Source organism: Nilaparvata lugens, chromosome 1 (genome assembly GCF_014356525.2).
Source record: "Nilaparvata lugens isolate BPH chromosome 1, ASM1435652v1, whole genome shotgun sequence".
NCBI classification, from domain to species: domain Eukaryota; kingdom Metazoa; phylum Arthropoda; class Insecta; order Hemiptera; family Delphacidae; genus Nilaparvata; species Nilaparvata lugens.
This window is the reverse complement of record NC_052504.1, coordinates 64,890,567-64,907,784: the sequence shown is the minus strand read 5'-3', so window position 1 is coordinate 64,907,784 and position 17,218 is coordinate 64,890,567. Positions and strand designations below refer to the sequence as shown.

Here is a 17,218-nt window from a genome sequence, read left to right as displayed (position 1 = left end):
ACTTTGGCACCGATATTTTGAGTTCCAGATATTTCCAATTCCGCCATCTGCCAAACAAGTAATTTGAGTTCCAGATACTCCCAATTCCGCCTAGCAACATATTTCGAGTTCCGGATATTTCCAATTCCGCTGTCTGACAAATATTCGGAGTTCCACCCACCAACAGTTTTCAAGCATAGGACATTTAACATTGATATTTTGAGTTCCAGATATTCCCAATTCCGCGGCCCCTATATTATTATGTACGTTCTGTGTACAGTAAATCGTTCTATCACGTGACTATAGTGAGGTCCACGTTATAATGGCAGTGATCGATTAACAATACTATTGCTGTCCTTTTCTATCATACAACAAAACAGATAGCGCTATCTCTCTCTAGCTTTGCAATGTCAGTTTGCCAGAATATTTTATTTTTACTTTTGACAGTGACTGTACAAAAGTAAACAAACAATTCTCAGCCGCCATTTTTTTTCTTCATTCTATCAAAATACTTTGGTACACAAGTCGTATAATTAATTGATTTGAAATGTATTTTTGAAACAACGAAATAATTTTTAGACATTACCTTATGAGAAACACAAATTGAAATACCTGAAATGACATTTTAAAAGTCGATAACTAACCATCCTAGACTTCATCCATGCTTCAGTTAGCTTACACGTACAGGTTGGATCTACTCGTACCGGTACTATAAATAATATTGAAAGGTTATTCCAGAATTATTTCTATTGAAATTACTAATTTTGAACAGGAAATCTATTTTTCTATCATTTTTAAAAGAAATTTGAATAGAATACCTACCAAATAACTTAATTTCTGTTGTTTTGAAATTCAGATTGGTGTATCACAGCTTTTTAAATTAGCCGCCATTTCAGGTTTGTATAAGAATGAAAATCTGATCTATGGAAGCAAATTTTTGAGTCAAATTATGAAAATAGCTATTTGCGCAAAGTGACAGTTTGCTGCACTGAAAGAAACGTTTTTGCCCCACTTTGGATGTAATGAGCTGGTTTTCGTGCGTCATATGGAGGCCGAAAATGATTGTTTTCTGACCAGGCCGGTAAAAGTTTTACGGCCCTAGGGCTGTAAAATAACCTTGAAGTCAGCTGATTCTGATTTGATGTGAACGTGTTTACAAAATGGTTTATGAAACGGAATAAGTTTATGCTTCTAGAATTGAATAAGTATTCTGCAATAAGATACTATCATTTTTATTTGGATGAATAAAATACAGATAAGATATATATTATAATCTATTCAAATTCGATTTTCAGAGTAGGATAGAACTTCTAACCTAAACTTCCAAAGTCAACGACAACAAGCATTGTTGACGTTGACATTCAGATTGGCCAAATTTCAAGTGTGCTAAAACAGCTGATCAAAAAACTTTTCATTATTTGTGTTTATTATTCAAGAATCGAAACATTTATAATAATATCATATCATCTTGTTGTCATTTGGAAGAATAAAAAGTATAAACTCAACCTCTTACATAATTGAACATAATCTTTTAGGTTATTTAGACAAATCAGAATCAATATATAAATACACTGACAATATAAAAATACTTGGACAATTTCCTGATATTCAGATTACCTCAGATTTGCTAGAGCTATGACCTTCCTGTTTTGCTTTCAGAAGTGCCTAATAAACAATATTATTCTCATATTTATTTATTTATTTATTTACATGAATAGAAAAATTACAACAACATAAAGAGGCTTACAGCTTTATGCCAAAACAAGCCTCATTGAAAATTTATATTGTTTATTAAATATTGTGGAGCTCTTCCTGGGGGAGTCACTCTCACCTCCAAGGATAGGACAACACACGTAGGGTGATGTAATGCTGTATTTAAATGCCTCACGTTGGGCCGGCAAATCATGTGGTGCGTTTTTTAACGGCTTCACACATGTAGGGTGAATCTTGCACTGAGTCAGTGGTGTAGTGGCTATAAATTTTGCAATGGCGTGTGAGGACGCTGAGTGAACACCAGACTGATTGACTCACTACAAGACTCAATACAATTGTCGGAATCGCGGGAGGCCTAAACGCTCGCTCACCCTTGATTCTTCTAATGACAAATTGTATTGTGATGAAATTTTTATAAGTAGTGTAGCGATCGCTAAACACTGAATACGGATACCTTAAAATTATTACCTGTGAAGAATGAGCATACAAAATCATACAGGTCGAGCAAAAATCCCGATGTAGATAATTTACGGGACTGCGTCTCTAATAAGTTCTGAAGGATTAAAAATACGGTATTTGAACCCAATATCGTTCAGAATATACTTCGAGAACAGAGTCTTGTCGGGTTTTAAGCTCTATTGTAGGAATTTATATGATCTATGGCTGCCTCTGCTGTACAATTGATGAGTTCGCTCCAAATTCGAGGTAGGTAACAGATAAAAGCTGATATATGAGCAGGTAAGGACAAAGAATAAATATCTCGATCTGACCCCACTCGCTACATCCACTTAGACCTGTTCCAATATCAGCTTGATTCAATTATTCCAATGATCATATTCGATCGGTTCTTGATGATATAGAACGTATCAGACACAATAATTGACAGGCTTAAGAAATAATCGAACTCAGAAAGCGAATTAACAAAACTGAAATATATTATAATAAAATATGTAATCATACAGTGCAGATTCAGAATTGATTCACAGGTTGATAATAATTTAGCATTAATAGAATAGTTAAAAATTTTCTTGTGCTTGCATGATACCATGCGTGATTCAACAGAATTTTACAATTGATAAAATTTAACAGTTTGAAAAAATAGTGAAAAAATGAATTATAGAAATATTTTTAAAATGTTCGGGGTCGTGGTTCAGGCAGCGGAGGATAGTTAATCAACTACAAATTCTTATAAATTAAATGTGAATAAATTCTAGGCTCTTAAATGTTAAAGCGCTTGTCGGCGTGGCCACTAATTTCACGAAGAAAAAATTTATGTTTCTGCACTGAAATATTTTCGAAGCGTAGATTGGGGCCCCTTTTAAAACTTATAACTCACGTGAATTTCCTTGGCGGTCGTGGTTTTCTTCTTTAGATCAAAAATCGTTTGATCGGCGGCAATCCAGGCTTTGGTTTCAGCACGTGGGGAATTTTAATTTAAATATCTCCTTCACCGAATTAATTAAGGGATAGTTTACTTTAAGCTTTTAAATTTATCGATTGATGAAAACAGAAATTTATAAATAACAAATAGATTGGCCTAAAAATATCGGCTCACAAATAGAACATTTAAAAATCGAACAAGAAATTTTACAAATAGGTCTTTGGTAACTATGAAAGAGATCTACACGGTAAGGATTTCAAAAGGGAAGTGCTGTCTTTTCTCTAAGCCTTTTAGGCTAGACCTTGCTTCTCAGAATCTCGATGTAATAATTTGCATAAAAATTTGCCATTGGTAGAACGCTTGTGACGTAAACATGACGTCAGTGGCAAGCAGTAGAATACAATTCCTTTAATTACAATAATAATTTAATTTATGTAATTCTTAAAACTGCTTAATCTTATAGACATAGTTCATCTCATACAATGTATATGTGCTAGTGTAACTGATAAGGCAGGGTTGGTGTCTGATAATAGATTAACATGTGTTGCTTTCAAACGATCACCTTCTTGGTGCTATTTCTATGCACTGTGATTGGCTTAGACCTGCCATAGAGGTTTAATTACCATGTGGTTCAGTTGAATTAAATTATTAATAAATTAATATTCTTGTACAATTTTTATTAGGTTTGAGATTATTATAATTAACTTCTGCCATTTTATCGATAATATAATTTCATGCTATGACCTATTTAGTTACAATAAGACCTGACGTATAATATAATTTCTTAAATAATAAATAATTTCAACAATAATACATACATTTTATTTTTTATTTTGAAATTCTTGATCCTTTATTGATAGTTTTATAATTTTTAGGAATGATATTTTACCTTGCATGAAAACCGGTATGATATTTGACAATGCTTTGAATCAGTCAGCTGCGTTCGAACTGTTTTAAAAACATCTGATCGATAGTAAACAAAGTGTAACCTCAAAATCGGTGAGCGATTCATAAATAATTTGTGCTTTATTTGCAAAATAATTATAATTTTATTGAATAATTTTCCTAGAAAAATATTCAGTACAGAACGGTACTCTTATCTAATATACAGTTATTGATAAGTAAGCTTTATCGCTCGGTCGCTAACTATTCCTTTAGCAAATTCTTTCATTTTAAAAGGTAATCACAATTTTTCTCTCTTTTCATGAGATCTATTTGAAAAATTCATCACAATATACAAGCCTCACCAAAAATATTTATATTGTTTATTTTTCTGTGTGGCGAAAAATAACGTTCTCACCATGGGCAAAAATGTTTTTCCGGCTCTCAATCTTTTCTAGTCCTCGGCCTACGGCCTCGGACTTGAAAACTGATTTCGAGCCGGAAAAGTCTCATTTTCGGCCCCAGGTGCAAAATATACTATTACGCACGAGCCCTTGGCTAGGGCGGAATGGTTTCTTGAGTGCAGCAGAGGAACTTTGCACATGTATTTCACATTAAATTTTTCCTACAGTTACCATTGAATATGAAAAGTGGTTGATTATGGGTAAAATGATGGCTGAAATCCATCAAATGTTTGTCTGTAAAATTTTGTTATTAATAACAACTTAAATTTATTTTAAACTTGATAATCCAATTGAAATTAATAATCGATAATTTATTCAATTTAAAAATCAAATTTATCCAATTAATTTGAAAATTTGAATAATTTTGAGTAAATCTTAATTTCTAGATAATTTTTCAACCAATCAATTTATGAATAAAAAAGATATTATTTGAAATAATGAATAATTAATAATATTCAAAATGTATAATTTAATGAGTTCTCATTTTTATTTATTTGATAATCAGAAAAAATATAGATAGAGCAAATTCGCATTCAAAATACATGCCAACAATGTCAACAGCTGATTGGGATGGCTGCAAGATAATACACAAAGTATCAAGAGTACGCAAAGTAATACTTTGTGCACTAGAGTGGAAAAGTGATTCTTTGCGTTCTGTAATCAGTGCAGGAATGGCCACTTTTCAAGGTAACTGCAGGAAAATAGTTATTTGTGCAACTAGTGTGCAAAGTGACAGTTTGCTGCACCGAAAGAAACGTTTACGCCCGAGCCGTAGGCGAGGGCGGAATGGTTTCTTGAGTGCAGCAGAGGAACTTTGTGCACGTATTTCACATTAAGTTTTTCCTACAGTTACCATTGAATATGAAATGTGGGTAATTATGGGTAAAATTGCCTGAAATCCATCAAATGTTTTACTGTGTAATTTTATTATTGATAAAAATCTTAATTTATCGTCAAATTGAATAAAAATGTTGTCCTTGGTTATAATATATAATTAATAATGTGCGCGTTGTGCTTTGTTATTATTATGACGTGCACTATAGCAGCCCAGTCACTGTTACCAACTTCATTTTGATTTTGCTGCACTGTTGCTCCATATAACCTACTAAGTATTTTGCGTTGCCATGTTGCAAATCTGGAGTGCAGAAAAATTTTTCCCGCACTAGAGCGGAAAAGTGATTCTTTGCGTTCTGTAATCAGTGCAGCAATGGCCACTTTTCAACGTAACTGTAGGAAAATATATTTTCTTGGTAAATTTGACATTAAATTGCTTATTTTATCAAGGAAATTATAATTATTATTAGGTCAAATTTAATGGGATGAATTGAGTAACAGCTGTGTACAATCAGTGGTGAAATGGAGAGATACCAACGTGCAAAGGTGATCTATAAGAAGCATATTGAGCAGGAAGGAAGGCTAGGAAGCTGACAACGGCTGCAAGGATTGAGAATGCACCAAAATAGCTGTAAGGCAGCATGGGATGTCATAAACTCACATCGGTCCTTGTGAAAGAGACAGCTCGATTTTGCAAGTCCTGATGAATTCAAAAACGATTTCATTGAGTCGGTAAACATCATTGTGTGAGATATGGTCACAGTTGATGGTGATCCAGTTAAGCTGCTGGCTGCACGAGCTCCACCAGTGCATGCTTGTCTGTCTTTCTCTCTCCATACTCCTATATCACTATATTATATAATAATGTACTCTGAAGATAGGATCAATCAGACTATAAAATTATTCATAATCATTCAGCTGTCAGGTGGATTATTTATTCATTGCATGCAATAACAGATGTCTGAAAAAACCGGTGAACAGGTGACACCAAATACTTGTGGATGAGAAAGCTGCGTGAGGTCCACTGTTCACTACCATTCAACTACTAGTTGAAAACATTATTCACAAACTGTAGGTGTATCACAGTCCAGCAAAGCTCTCACTGAAGAAATCCTCCAACTGGTAGAAGCTCCTTCCAATGAGCCAACGCGACAATGAGATCCTGAATAATTTACAGAAAGCGCCCTAACTGAGTCTGAGTCAGGCAGTTAAACATTCGCACAGCCAACACTGGAAAACTATCCTTCACTCTGCCAGGCGACAGCTCAGCACATCCAAGTTGACCCTCCCTCGAGTTCCATGTGAATGCACTTCCTCTCTTCTGGCGAATAGTGGGTATTTTGATTCTCTAAATTATTTTCTCTTATTTGCGTTATTTAAAATTTGGCGCCCTGGGCAAATGCCCAGTCTGCCCATTTATAATATTGGTAGGTGCAGGGCCTACCTCCAGTTCTTATTGAGCTCGGTGTTTACCTGCCACCTACAGTACAACATTCCACCTCTACATTATCTGTTAATAATCCCCTTGAAGGTTAAAATTCAGACAATATGTACAGAGTTGGTGGGATTGAGGTAATTGCTTGATGTTTCTTTACTTTTTCCCAAAAGACCTTAAAGAGATAATTTAAGTTCTTCAAGGTCTTTGTTTTCCCCATCTTCAATATAGGATCTGCAATTAAATCTGTCAAATCATCATTGTAAAAGAAGAAATGAGCTCTCTCCATCATTCTTTTTAACTCTGTATAATAGTTGACAGGTAAATTTGATTTTATTTAACTACAAATATATTGATAATTTACACTGAGATAATTCTGAGCAACTGATTACCGGCTACTCTCTATTCAAGCAATTTAAAAAGTATTCTAAACATGTTGCACAAAGGTGCGGTCTGTAAAGTATTTTAGGGAATTTCATTGCTCAATGAGTATTTTCAAAGCCAGAAATATTCCAAATTAATGATGAGATCATAATCATCATCGCTATGATTATGACTTTTATCCCCTTCTGATTATGACTGTGTCAAAAATTTGATTCTGTGTCGAACCTTCTATCTATTCAATGCAACGAGCTATTATAGTAAACTATAGAGCGGCTGAGTGGCCACTACAACGAGCTATAATAGTAAACTTTTTTCTATAGTTTACTATAATAGCTCGTTGTCCCCTATACCACAGAATATACAGAATGGAAACTTGTAATCAATCGCCTATCTAACCAATGCTTTTTACATGACGCCAATACTAAACACGTCACGTGACCTTGGGAAGTTCCAATCCTGGTCTTCTGATTTGATCGTAGCAGTGAACCAGATCAATTGATCCGGATCATTTAAGTGATCCGAACCTACTATCAATACTATTACAATGCGGCGCTTCCTAACAAGATGGCGGATTTTAGCGTCAGGGTACTAGCCAAGTTTCCGTACTGTATGTATACTGTGCCTATACTACTCTGTGGAACCTTTCTCTGTATGATCAAGAACAGGAATAGAGATGGGAAGTTCGGATCACTTTATACTGATTCGGGTCAGTCGTTCACGTTCACTGCCGCGACCCGTTCAATTGAACGGTTAATTTTCTATAGCTTTCCTATAAACAAGCAAAAAAAAAAAGGTCCACCACAGTTGATGTGTAAAGAAGACAGTAAAAACAGGGGTTCACCCCAGTTGATGAACGGGTCAAATGAACCGGTTTTTTGAATAAATGTGATCCGGATCACTCGTTCACCTTAATGACCCGTTCAATTCGAACGGGTCATGACCGAACGACACAAAGACACATCTCTAAACAGGAACAGCTGTTATCTGTCATCAGTTTCGTAAACTCTGATCTGATTCATAATTTTATATAGCATCGTATCGAAATATAACCTATAATACAGTTTATTTTTGAATTTCACTCTATATTATTTTTTTTTAATTTCACTCTTGTTCATTTATGTTTTTTCTGATCAACGATGATTCAACTGTTCCATTAAAAGAAATCAACGTCACTGTGCTATTTAATATTTATCTGGAAAGATGACAGCTGTGGATGGACTTCAGTCTTCTATGAACGATAAAACTTTGTCAAATAATAATAGTTCTAAATCTAATGAAGTATATTCTACAGAAAAATATTTTCAATCCCTCGAAAAATGGCTTCAAGAAGCATACATGTGGCAAAGTGTAACAGCAAGTTTTCCTTATTTTCTGTGGTATAACCATTGTGCTGCTAATCAGATTTCTCCTAGCCTTATTCAGAATTCAAGTGGCCAGTTTTCCTATCCCAATTTACAAAACTTGGGGAATAATAATCAAAATTCCTCATTTCAAAATACTACAATCCCCGAAGGTAATCATAAATCAAATCTATTAACTTTCCTATTGCAGACTTATTTGTTTATTCTTCACAATTTCTTTCCCCTTGATAGAAAATCAATGATAAGTTCACAGCAGATAATGAAGACTCAACAATTAAGTTTTGAATTTAAATTATATTCGTATCAATTTTTTTTCATTGATTTATAGGCTGAGTAAATATTTTCTACATTAAAATTATTGTGAAATTATTTATTGTGAAAGTATTAATAATGCTAGAGTAGTAAGAAGTAAATGGTTGTGACAATATACTGATGTACTACTAATCATTTTGGTTTTACAATGGTTTGATAACTATTGTGAGTGTTTATTATAATATTATAATCTTAATAATTCTGTTGCAGGAATAGAATGCAAGATACCCCCACTGTGGAAAAGACTTACGGCTGAATTCCTAGATTTTATAATCTTATTCCTCATCAAGCTTCTCATAATGTTTATCGCTATCGACTTTGTTGATATGATGTAAGTATTTCTTCTAGAATTTTGTTAGTTTTTTAATCCATAATAGAGGGGATATACGATCTTTGGCTTTATTAGACCTATCTTTGTTTTTGGTAATGTTTTATATTTGAACAGATTTTGTGGTCTTGTACTTGAATAATTGATGTTGTCGAAGACTGGGGATCGAGACAGACAGTGTCACGAATCAAAAGTATTTTATTTGACTAGTAGTGGAGGTGAAATGGAGTAAAGGTATTCTTTATTAGGAGGAGTTAAGTCCTAGAAAAATAGCATCTCATGATAGGCTATAGGCCGAGAGGAGCTACTGTAGTCTGAACGACTAGTGACCGAATCTTGAAGGCTCCCACCCACCACATTCAAATTCTGACGGCAAACCAGACAAAATCTATCAGGATTGAATGTGTATAGGCTACTTAACGCTGACTCTTGTCAATCTCTTCAACTGAGTTCACTTGTGTTCTGAAATTTCACTGTTACCGTACGCAAAGGCGCAAAGTCAATAGTCCATGTAATTCTTTTTCGTAAAGCAATGTTGTTCTGGAAGCGTCACATAACATCAGATATCTTCTCATGCTATTTTCCTCTATGCTACAACTCAACCTTGACATTACAAGATACAATAATGAATAGTTATAATATATTTACACACTTGAAAAATTGAAAAAAGAATAATAATGATTTTATTGTCAGTCATACAAAGTATTGAATAACTTATAGATTTAGTACTCAGACAGAGTAAATTCAGACTGAAAATAATACACATATGCAAAGAGCTTGTCCGCATGTGGAAGTATGATATTTAATGGATGAAGAAGGTATAAGGTAATACAATTTAAGAAAATATTGAAAATAATCAATATTATGGAACACTAAGAATATGATGAAAATTGAGAAAATAGAACTTTCAACTAACATTATTGACAAAAGATGATTCAATATGAATAACACATTACAATCACTGGATATCCAAATATCCAAAGTCGTAATCAGGGCCAGGTCTTCCTGGATAGATCGTGTCGATTAAACATGGTATATAAAACTGTAGGCAGCGTCACAGTCCAGCAAAGCTTTCGCCGAAAAAAATCCTCTTACCGGTAGAAGCTCCTTATTCCAACTAGCCACTTTGACAATGAGCTTCTGAACACATTGACTGGGCTTGACCTAACCGAGTTCGGCAGGCAGTTGAACATTCGCTCCGCCAAAACAGGAAAACTGTCCTTCACTCTTGACAGGCGACAGCGCGGCACATCCAAGTCAACCCCCCTTCGACTTCCATGTGAGTGCACTTCCTCCCTTCTAGCAAACGTGCAGATGTTTCTCCTGACGTGTAGGAGCGATGACATTATGTACATGCCGTGAACTATATGGATGCCCAAACTTTGGAATATGAGCTGACAGTGTGCATCATACTCGCTAAACGTCATTACACGAAGTGCCTTTTTCTGGAGCTGGAGTATGTCCTCCACATGCGCCGAATGTCCCCATATCAAGATGCCATACTGTATGTGGCTGGCAAATACTGCATGGTACAGCATCAGCAGGCGTTCAACAGTAAGTAGTCTTCTCATCTTCCGAAGCAGATAAATCACTCTTGAGAGCCTCTTGCAGACTTTGGAAATATGAGACTCCCATGATAATTTTTTATCAAAACAAAAACCGAGTAAGGAAACAGGTTCAGCATCAGCATCAAGAATCTCTGTTCTACTTAGGGTACAGACAATCCCCTGAGTCTTGGTCTCATTCAATTTCAGCTTGGAGAACCACTTCTTTGCCTCAGAAAAGAGCTCCTGTGCTTCGAATTTAGCATCATGGGGCCGTCTGCCCTGACCAATGATGGTGGTGTCATCAGCAAAAAGCAAGCTGGAACCATCCAGGTGCAAATTGTTTATCATCAGCAGGAACAGCAGCGGGCCAAGTACTGAACCTTGTGGAACCCCATGTGGTACATTCCCTTCATTTGATGACGCACCCATTATAGAAACTACCTGTCTTCTATCATGGAGGTAGTCAGCAACCATCTTCCCTGCCGGTCTCTCAAAGCCATATCTAGCCAGCTTCCTCAACAACATAACATGAGATACGCAATCAAAGGCCTTTGAGAGATCACATAATACCAATTCAACTGAATCTTGTCCTTCATAAGCCTCCTGAATCCTCCGAACAAGTGAAAGCACAGCCGATGTAGTGGACCTGCCCCCTCTAAAACCATGTTGCATATCGCCCAGGAGGTTATTATGTTCCAGATACTTGCTCATTTGCCTCAACATAGCAGTCTCTATGATTTTACCAATGATTGACACAATGGAAACTGGCCTGAAATTGTTAATATCATCAGGGTTGCCTTCTTTAAATATGGGCACAGTTCTTGCAACCTTGAGGCAGTCTGGGAATATTCCATCAGTGAGGCAGGCATTTACCAACAGGAGGAGCGGGCTAACCAATACACTGATAACCTTCTTGAGAACATATATGTCGATAGGCCATAGATGTCTTGACTGTAGGTGGTTTTAAAACTCCACAATATTCACCAGCTCAATGGCATTTAATGGCCTGAAACACATGTGGAGTCTCAGGCACGGATGAAGCTGGATAATGACCCGAATCTGGAATACCATCCACTATCTCAACCACAGTATTCAGAAAAGCCCTGTTGGACTCATCAGGACTAGACCTACACTTTATCACTGGGACCACCTTGCAAGAGTCCTTGATGAGATTCCATGCTGCTTTTGTGGGATTATGGGATCTGTCAATAAATCCGGCATTGAAGTCTTTCTTTGCCCTATCTATCTCCAATCTGTAAATCTGCTTGGCTCTCAAGTAGTTTTTATATTCCTCTCCCTGCAATGATGAGTTTGTTTTGTAGGCAGCATATAACATGGTAACAAGGACTCTTATGTTTCGCAGCTCTGGAGTATACCATTCATTTGTGAGCCCTTTTTGCTTTCTACCTTTATCAGTTCCAAAATTAGGTTTGCAGGCTAACGCTGGGTATGCTAGATTATAAGCTTCTGTCACTTTTTTATGGAAAAGGTAAAATTTTTCCTCACTTGTAGAGACTGTGTGCAGTAAATTCCAATTTATTCCCATAAGGTGTTGTCGAAAGACTGCTACACTGTCTTCTGTAATTTTCCTTCGACTAAACCTATACCCATCCACCCAATCAGTAACATTTACAACTCTCTGGAGTTCTTGCAGCACATCAATCAGCACAATTCTTGAAGCAAAGGCAATTAACAATAAATAGTAAGAAATGTCAATTCCTACAATTCAAAAGTAAATATAATTCAGTAGAGGATAGAGAAATAAATGTGTTTGTAGAGGAAAATGAATTAGACCAAGAAGAGAAAGTAGCATTCTTGGGAATTTTATTGGACAGGAAATTAACATGGCATCCTTACATTGAGAGGATGCAATAAGATATGTAATAAGATATCATCTGGGGTATTTGTCCTGCGGCAGCTTGCTAGGCTGAATGATAAAAAACTACTGTTAACTGCTTACCATGGACTTATACTATCTCATATTAGGTATGCTATTTTAGTATGGGGTAATTCATCTCAACAAAATATGGACAGGGTGTTTAAGATTCAAAAGAAGGCACTCAGATGTATAGAGAAAGTGAATAGGTTAGACTCTTGTAGGCCTTTATTTAAAAAGCTTGGTCTATTAACTGTGCCATCTTTGTATGTATATGAAGTTGTAATGCGTGTGAAAACGAGTGGTGTGATCCAGAATTCAGATGTTCATGAGTATAATACGCGAAACAGAGCAGATTATCATATAATGGGTCACAATAGTAGGTTATTTGAACAAAAACCAGATTATATTGGTAGGAAATTTTATAACAAGCTACCTCAAATCTTGAAAAGTAATGATGATTTGAAGATTTTCAAAAAAACAAATTAAAAAATATTTAGTTGATAGAGCTTTTTATAGTGTACAAGAATTCCTTTCAAACCTAAACTAGGTTGAACTACTTAGTGTTAGAATTATTATGTAATAACATGACTTGTCTTATACTCCATGACTGGAGTCTTTAGGACGTAATCTTAAAAAAAAAAAAAAAAAAAAAACAGCACAGTGATCCGCCACCAGTGGGTTCACTATCGCAGCTTTAAGGTTCGAACCCACTAGAACGTATCATACCATGACCGTGCCCGTACCGACACATGCAAAAAAATATTCTTTGCATCATTTGATATGTAATACACCCATTAGACCGTTCCGTCACCGGCCAAGCACGGAGCGTGCCATGCACGTCCAGGTCAACATTTGTCGGCCAGTATATTTTGTCTGTGACGGAACGCTCCTTGCATGGCACGTGACGCCTGCAAACCCCGTTGTAACCGCGCATGCACCGCGTTGGTAACCAGTTCACCGCTACATTCTCTTGCTAACTGACGCGTTCCCAACAACTTCTGACCGGGCATCATACGCGTATCATACGCGTATCATACGCGTACCATACGCGTAATGTACTGGCATAGAACGCTGTTGATCCGTTGTAGTGGGCATAGTTGTTATTTTACGTGCCTGGCATGGTCTGACACGGTCCGTGTCTGGTACGTTCTAGTGGGTTCGAACCTTTATAGTAACTTGAGCAGTCATTGGCTGCTACAGCATCTAGGCAGTTTTGTCCTCTTGTTGGCTCAAGGACAGTCCAGAACAAATTATGCATCTTCAAAACATTAAGCAACCTTTGAGCCTTTGAATTTCCACTGTCAAGATGAACATTGAAATCTCCACCCATGTAGACTCTATCAGCCCGTTCAGTGACAAACTCCAGACACAGCTCAAGTTGGACAATACATTGCTCAAAATTATAGGCCTGATTTGAACAGTACAACACACAAATAACCACCAGTGAGCAGTTGCTGATAACAATGCCTACAACTTCGAAAACAAGCTCAACACAAAAAACACTAAGATCAATTTTTTCAACACTCAGTTTATTATCACAGAAAATGGCCACACCACCATTTTTATGGGCAGTGCGACAATATACATTTGCTAGATTCATTGTCATATCTTCCAACACAATGTTATTGTAAAAGTCAGTTTCGTCTTGTTCAAGCCAGTGTTCACATACACATAAAACATTTGGTTTCTTATTTCCAAGGAAAAGTGTCAATAAATTTAATTTTGTCCTAAGACATTGAACATTTATAGAACAAAATCGTAGGCTATAATTGGAAACTGAATTATTTACTCCATTAGCAAAAACTACTTTACTGAGTGATGAGGCTTTGTATGCCGAAAAGGCTTCCTGTTAGAGTTTCTGTTCTCAAATCTAAAATTGGCCACAATAATTCCATTAGGCCAACAAGCAGGCTGAAAAAAATTTTCTTTGGCTTTAATTGCAACTCCCAGTTTGAAAGATTTGTAATGCTGAGAACTGGCCCTTACCTCTTCACAATATACAGGTTTAGAGCTGAACTGATTAACAAAGGTTTGGAAATCATCAATTAAAACATCCGGAGCTAATTTTGATACAAAAAGCCATTCCCTGGTTTCAGCCGACTTTACTTTGTTATTTTTTGATTTTGAAGTGCAATTATTATTTTGTTTCCACTGTCTTTATGATGATTAAAGCTAACATTTGCGTTAGAAAATTTTCTCTGTTTATCAGTTTTTGCGGGATAACCATAAGACGTTTCGTTATACAGTTCACTCACCTTTCCAGCACTAGGTCTATTCAAGTCTTTAGCTGAAGTCTTATTTTTACTTTTAATTTTAACATGTTTACAACCAGCATTTACATCTTCGTCAGTAAGTACATTTTGTGACGAAGCACTTGTGTTGGATTGATTAAGCATGCCTTTACTTTAAGTATTTACATTACTTACAGTTTGGTTAGAGTAAGATGGTTTTATCATGTGATGACGAGATATGTTTTTATTTGTACTAGGTTTTACTCTTCCACAGGTAACTTCAGAAAAAAGCGAGAAAGATTCGTTGGTTTTTTTTCGGTTTGATCGTTGCTTGTCTGCACGTTACATGTTCACATACAACTTTTTTCTTTTCGACTATTTCTAACCTACCACTCAAGGCCAAAAAATTCTCACTCAATTTTTCAAGCTCGTCAAGTATAATTCCTAAGTCACAATTTTCAATGTTTTTGCTTGAAAAACGTTTACTATTTCCATTTGGATTGATTGGAGTCTTCGAACCAATGTGGCTGATAAGAATGTTGGGAACCCTAACCTTGCAAGTAGGACAGTACCATACGAAACCTTTACTAAGTCCTTCTATCATGCGATATTCTGTGATAGGCATTTCAACACATCCTATATGAAACCATTTTTCACATAAATCCCCTCACACAAAACCGCATTATCGGATTCCTTCACACTATTTTCGCATACATCACAAACAGGGCCGCCCAAAGGGTGGGGCGACCGGGGCGGTCGCCCCGGGCGCCGCGGTCGTATGATGATTAGCGCCCCGACATTTTCGGTTCAAGTACCTTTATTTCACCTTCACGTCAAAGGTCTTGAACCATTTTCTTATCAATCCATTTCTATGTATAACTCATTACTTATATGTGTGGTGTTAATTGTGGCATAAACAATAAAAGCTTTTGTAAATACAGTCACTCTACGCATAGCATAGGTGTATATTTTTCCAGTCATTGAGTGAGCCTGTGCGAGCCCACTGCCCCTGCAACCTGCAAGTCGTCATTGGTCGCTTCATTGTCCAATGCTGGGTGATAAAACTTCTTATTTTATACTCTTTTCTAACCTTGTATTCTGCTAAAACCTCGGCTAAAACCTATTTATTTTTAAATTTCCATTGGTATTTCTAAATTGAAAATTTTTCAATTTAAAATAAATTCAAAATTTTTCAATTTAGGAATGAATATCAACGGAAATTTAAAATTAAATAGGTTTTAGCCTGCAGAATACTAGGTGTAAAAAGAGTATAAAATAAGACAAGCTGGACCGGATGGTTTAAATATGGAGCTGTTCAAGCATAGGGAACTCTTCTTCAAACTTGGCTTCCTCCATTTGATATGGCTGGAGACAATAATTGAGGATCCCGGAAGTTTGGAAAGTGGCTACAGTCAAATCTCTTTTCAAGAAGGGAGATATAGTCCAGTCACTATATACATTGGTGCTTGCAATTTATATTGTAGTTCTGATTTTTTACTTTCCTTGCCCTATTACCATAGGTAAGGAAAGTATTGCTTTCCGAAAAAAATTAAGGTACCCCAATTTCTAAATTTCTATACATTTCAAGGTCCCCTGAGTCCGAAAAAGTGGTTTTTGGGTACTGGTCTGTATGTATGTGTGTGTGTGTGTGTGTGTGTGTGTGTGTGTGTGTGTGTGTGTGTGTGTGTGCAGGGCCGCCCCGAGGTTAATAGGCGCCCGGGGCGAGATTTTTATATGCGCCCCCCCCAAGTATAGCGTGGTGAGGTAGTATTTAAAAGTAAAGCTACATTGCTCTTCCAGGAGGAGAACTTCCATTATGGGCTGCATCCTCTCCTTGATAATCATGCTATAGATTTTGTAAGCAGTGTTTAGCAAGCTGATTTCTCTATAGTTGTCACAGGAACTTCTTAGTCCAGTTAATATAGACATAAAAAAGGAGGTGTGCTTGCAATTTATATTGTAGTTATGTTTTTTAAATATATTTTTTGGATACATGAGAGAAGACCGGAACAAATAGTCCAGAACCTCGTATTTTCAGCTCATTTTCCAGTTTTCAGCTTTTTCTGCCAAATCCAGTGATCTGACGGAAAAATTTGCTCCAGCCATTGTTTTAGATTATAAAATGAGATCATTCGCAACTATCTATCTCCAATAAGTACTGAGTTATGATTTTTAAAAAATGAGTGAAATTCAAAGAAAAAATCAACCTGTATCCTGATCTTAGATTTTAGAGCACAAAAATACGCTCAGAGGGACTTTGAATTATACATTTAGCTAATTGGTAAAAATCGGAAGATATTGTTGATAAAAAATTAAAACTCATCAGAATTAATTTTGTCTTTAAATTTTACTCATTTTTGAAAAATCATAACTCAGTACTTATTGATTGATTGATTGAGTACTTTATTTATGTAGATTACAATATATACTAGCTTATACACTTATATACAATAGCTTACAATACAGCAAAATTATAGATGAATTTACA

General features: G+C 36.0%; 1 protein-coding gene across 1 annotated transcript in view; it reads left to right on the top strand.

Annotated features, from left to right (window-relative positions):
* The first annotated feature begins 8,023 nt into the window (after positions 1-8,023).
* LOC111047188 (protein FAM8A1) overlaps positions 8,024-17,218 on the top strand; it is a 44,651-nt gene continuing 35,456 nt past the window's right edge. Inside the window, exons 1-2 of the mRNA XM_022332875.2 lie at positions 8,024-8,585; positions 8,956-9,076. Coding sequence (XP_022188567.1) covers positions 8,273-8,585; positions 8,956-9,076 — 434 coding nt within the window. The 5' untranslated portion in view covers positions 8,024-8,272. The remainder of the gene's footprint in view (positions 8,586-8,955; positions 9,077-17,218) is intronic.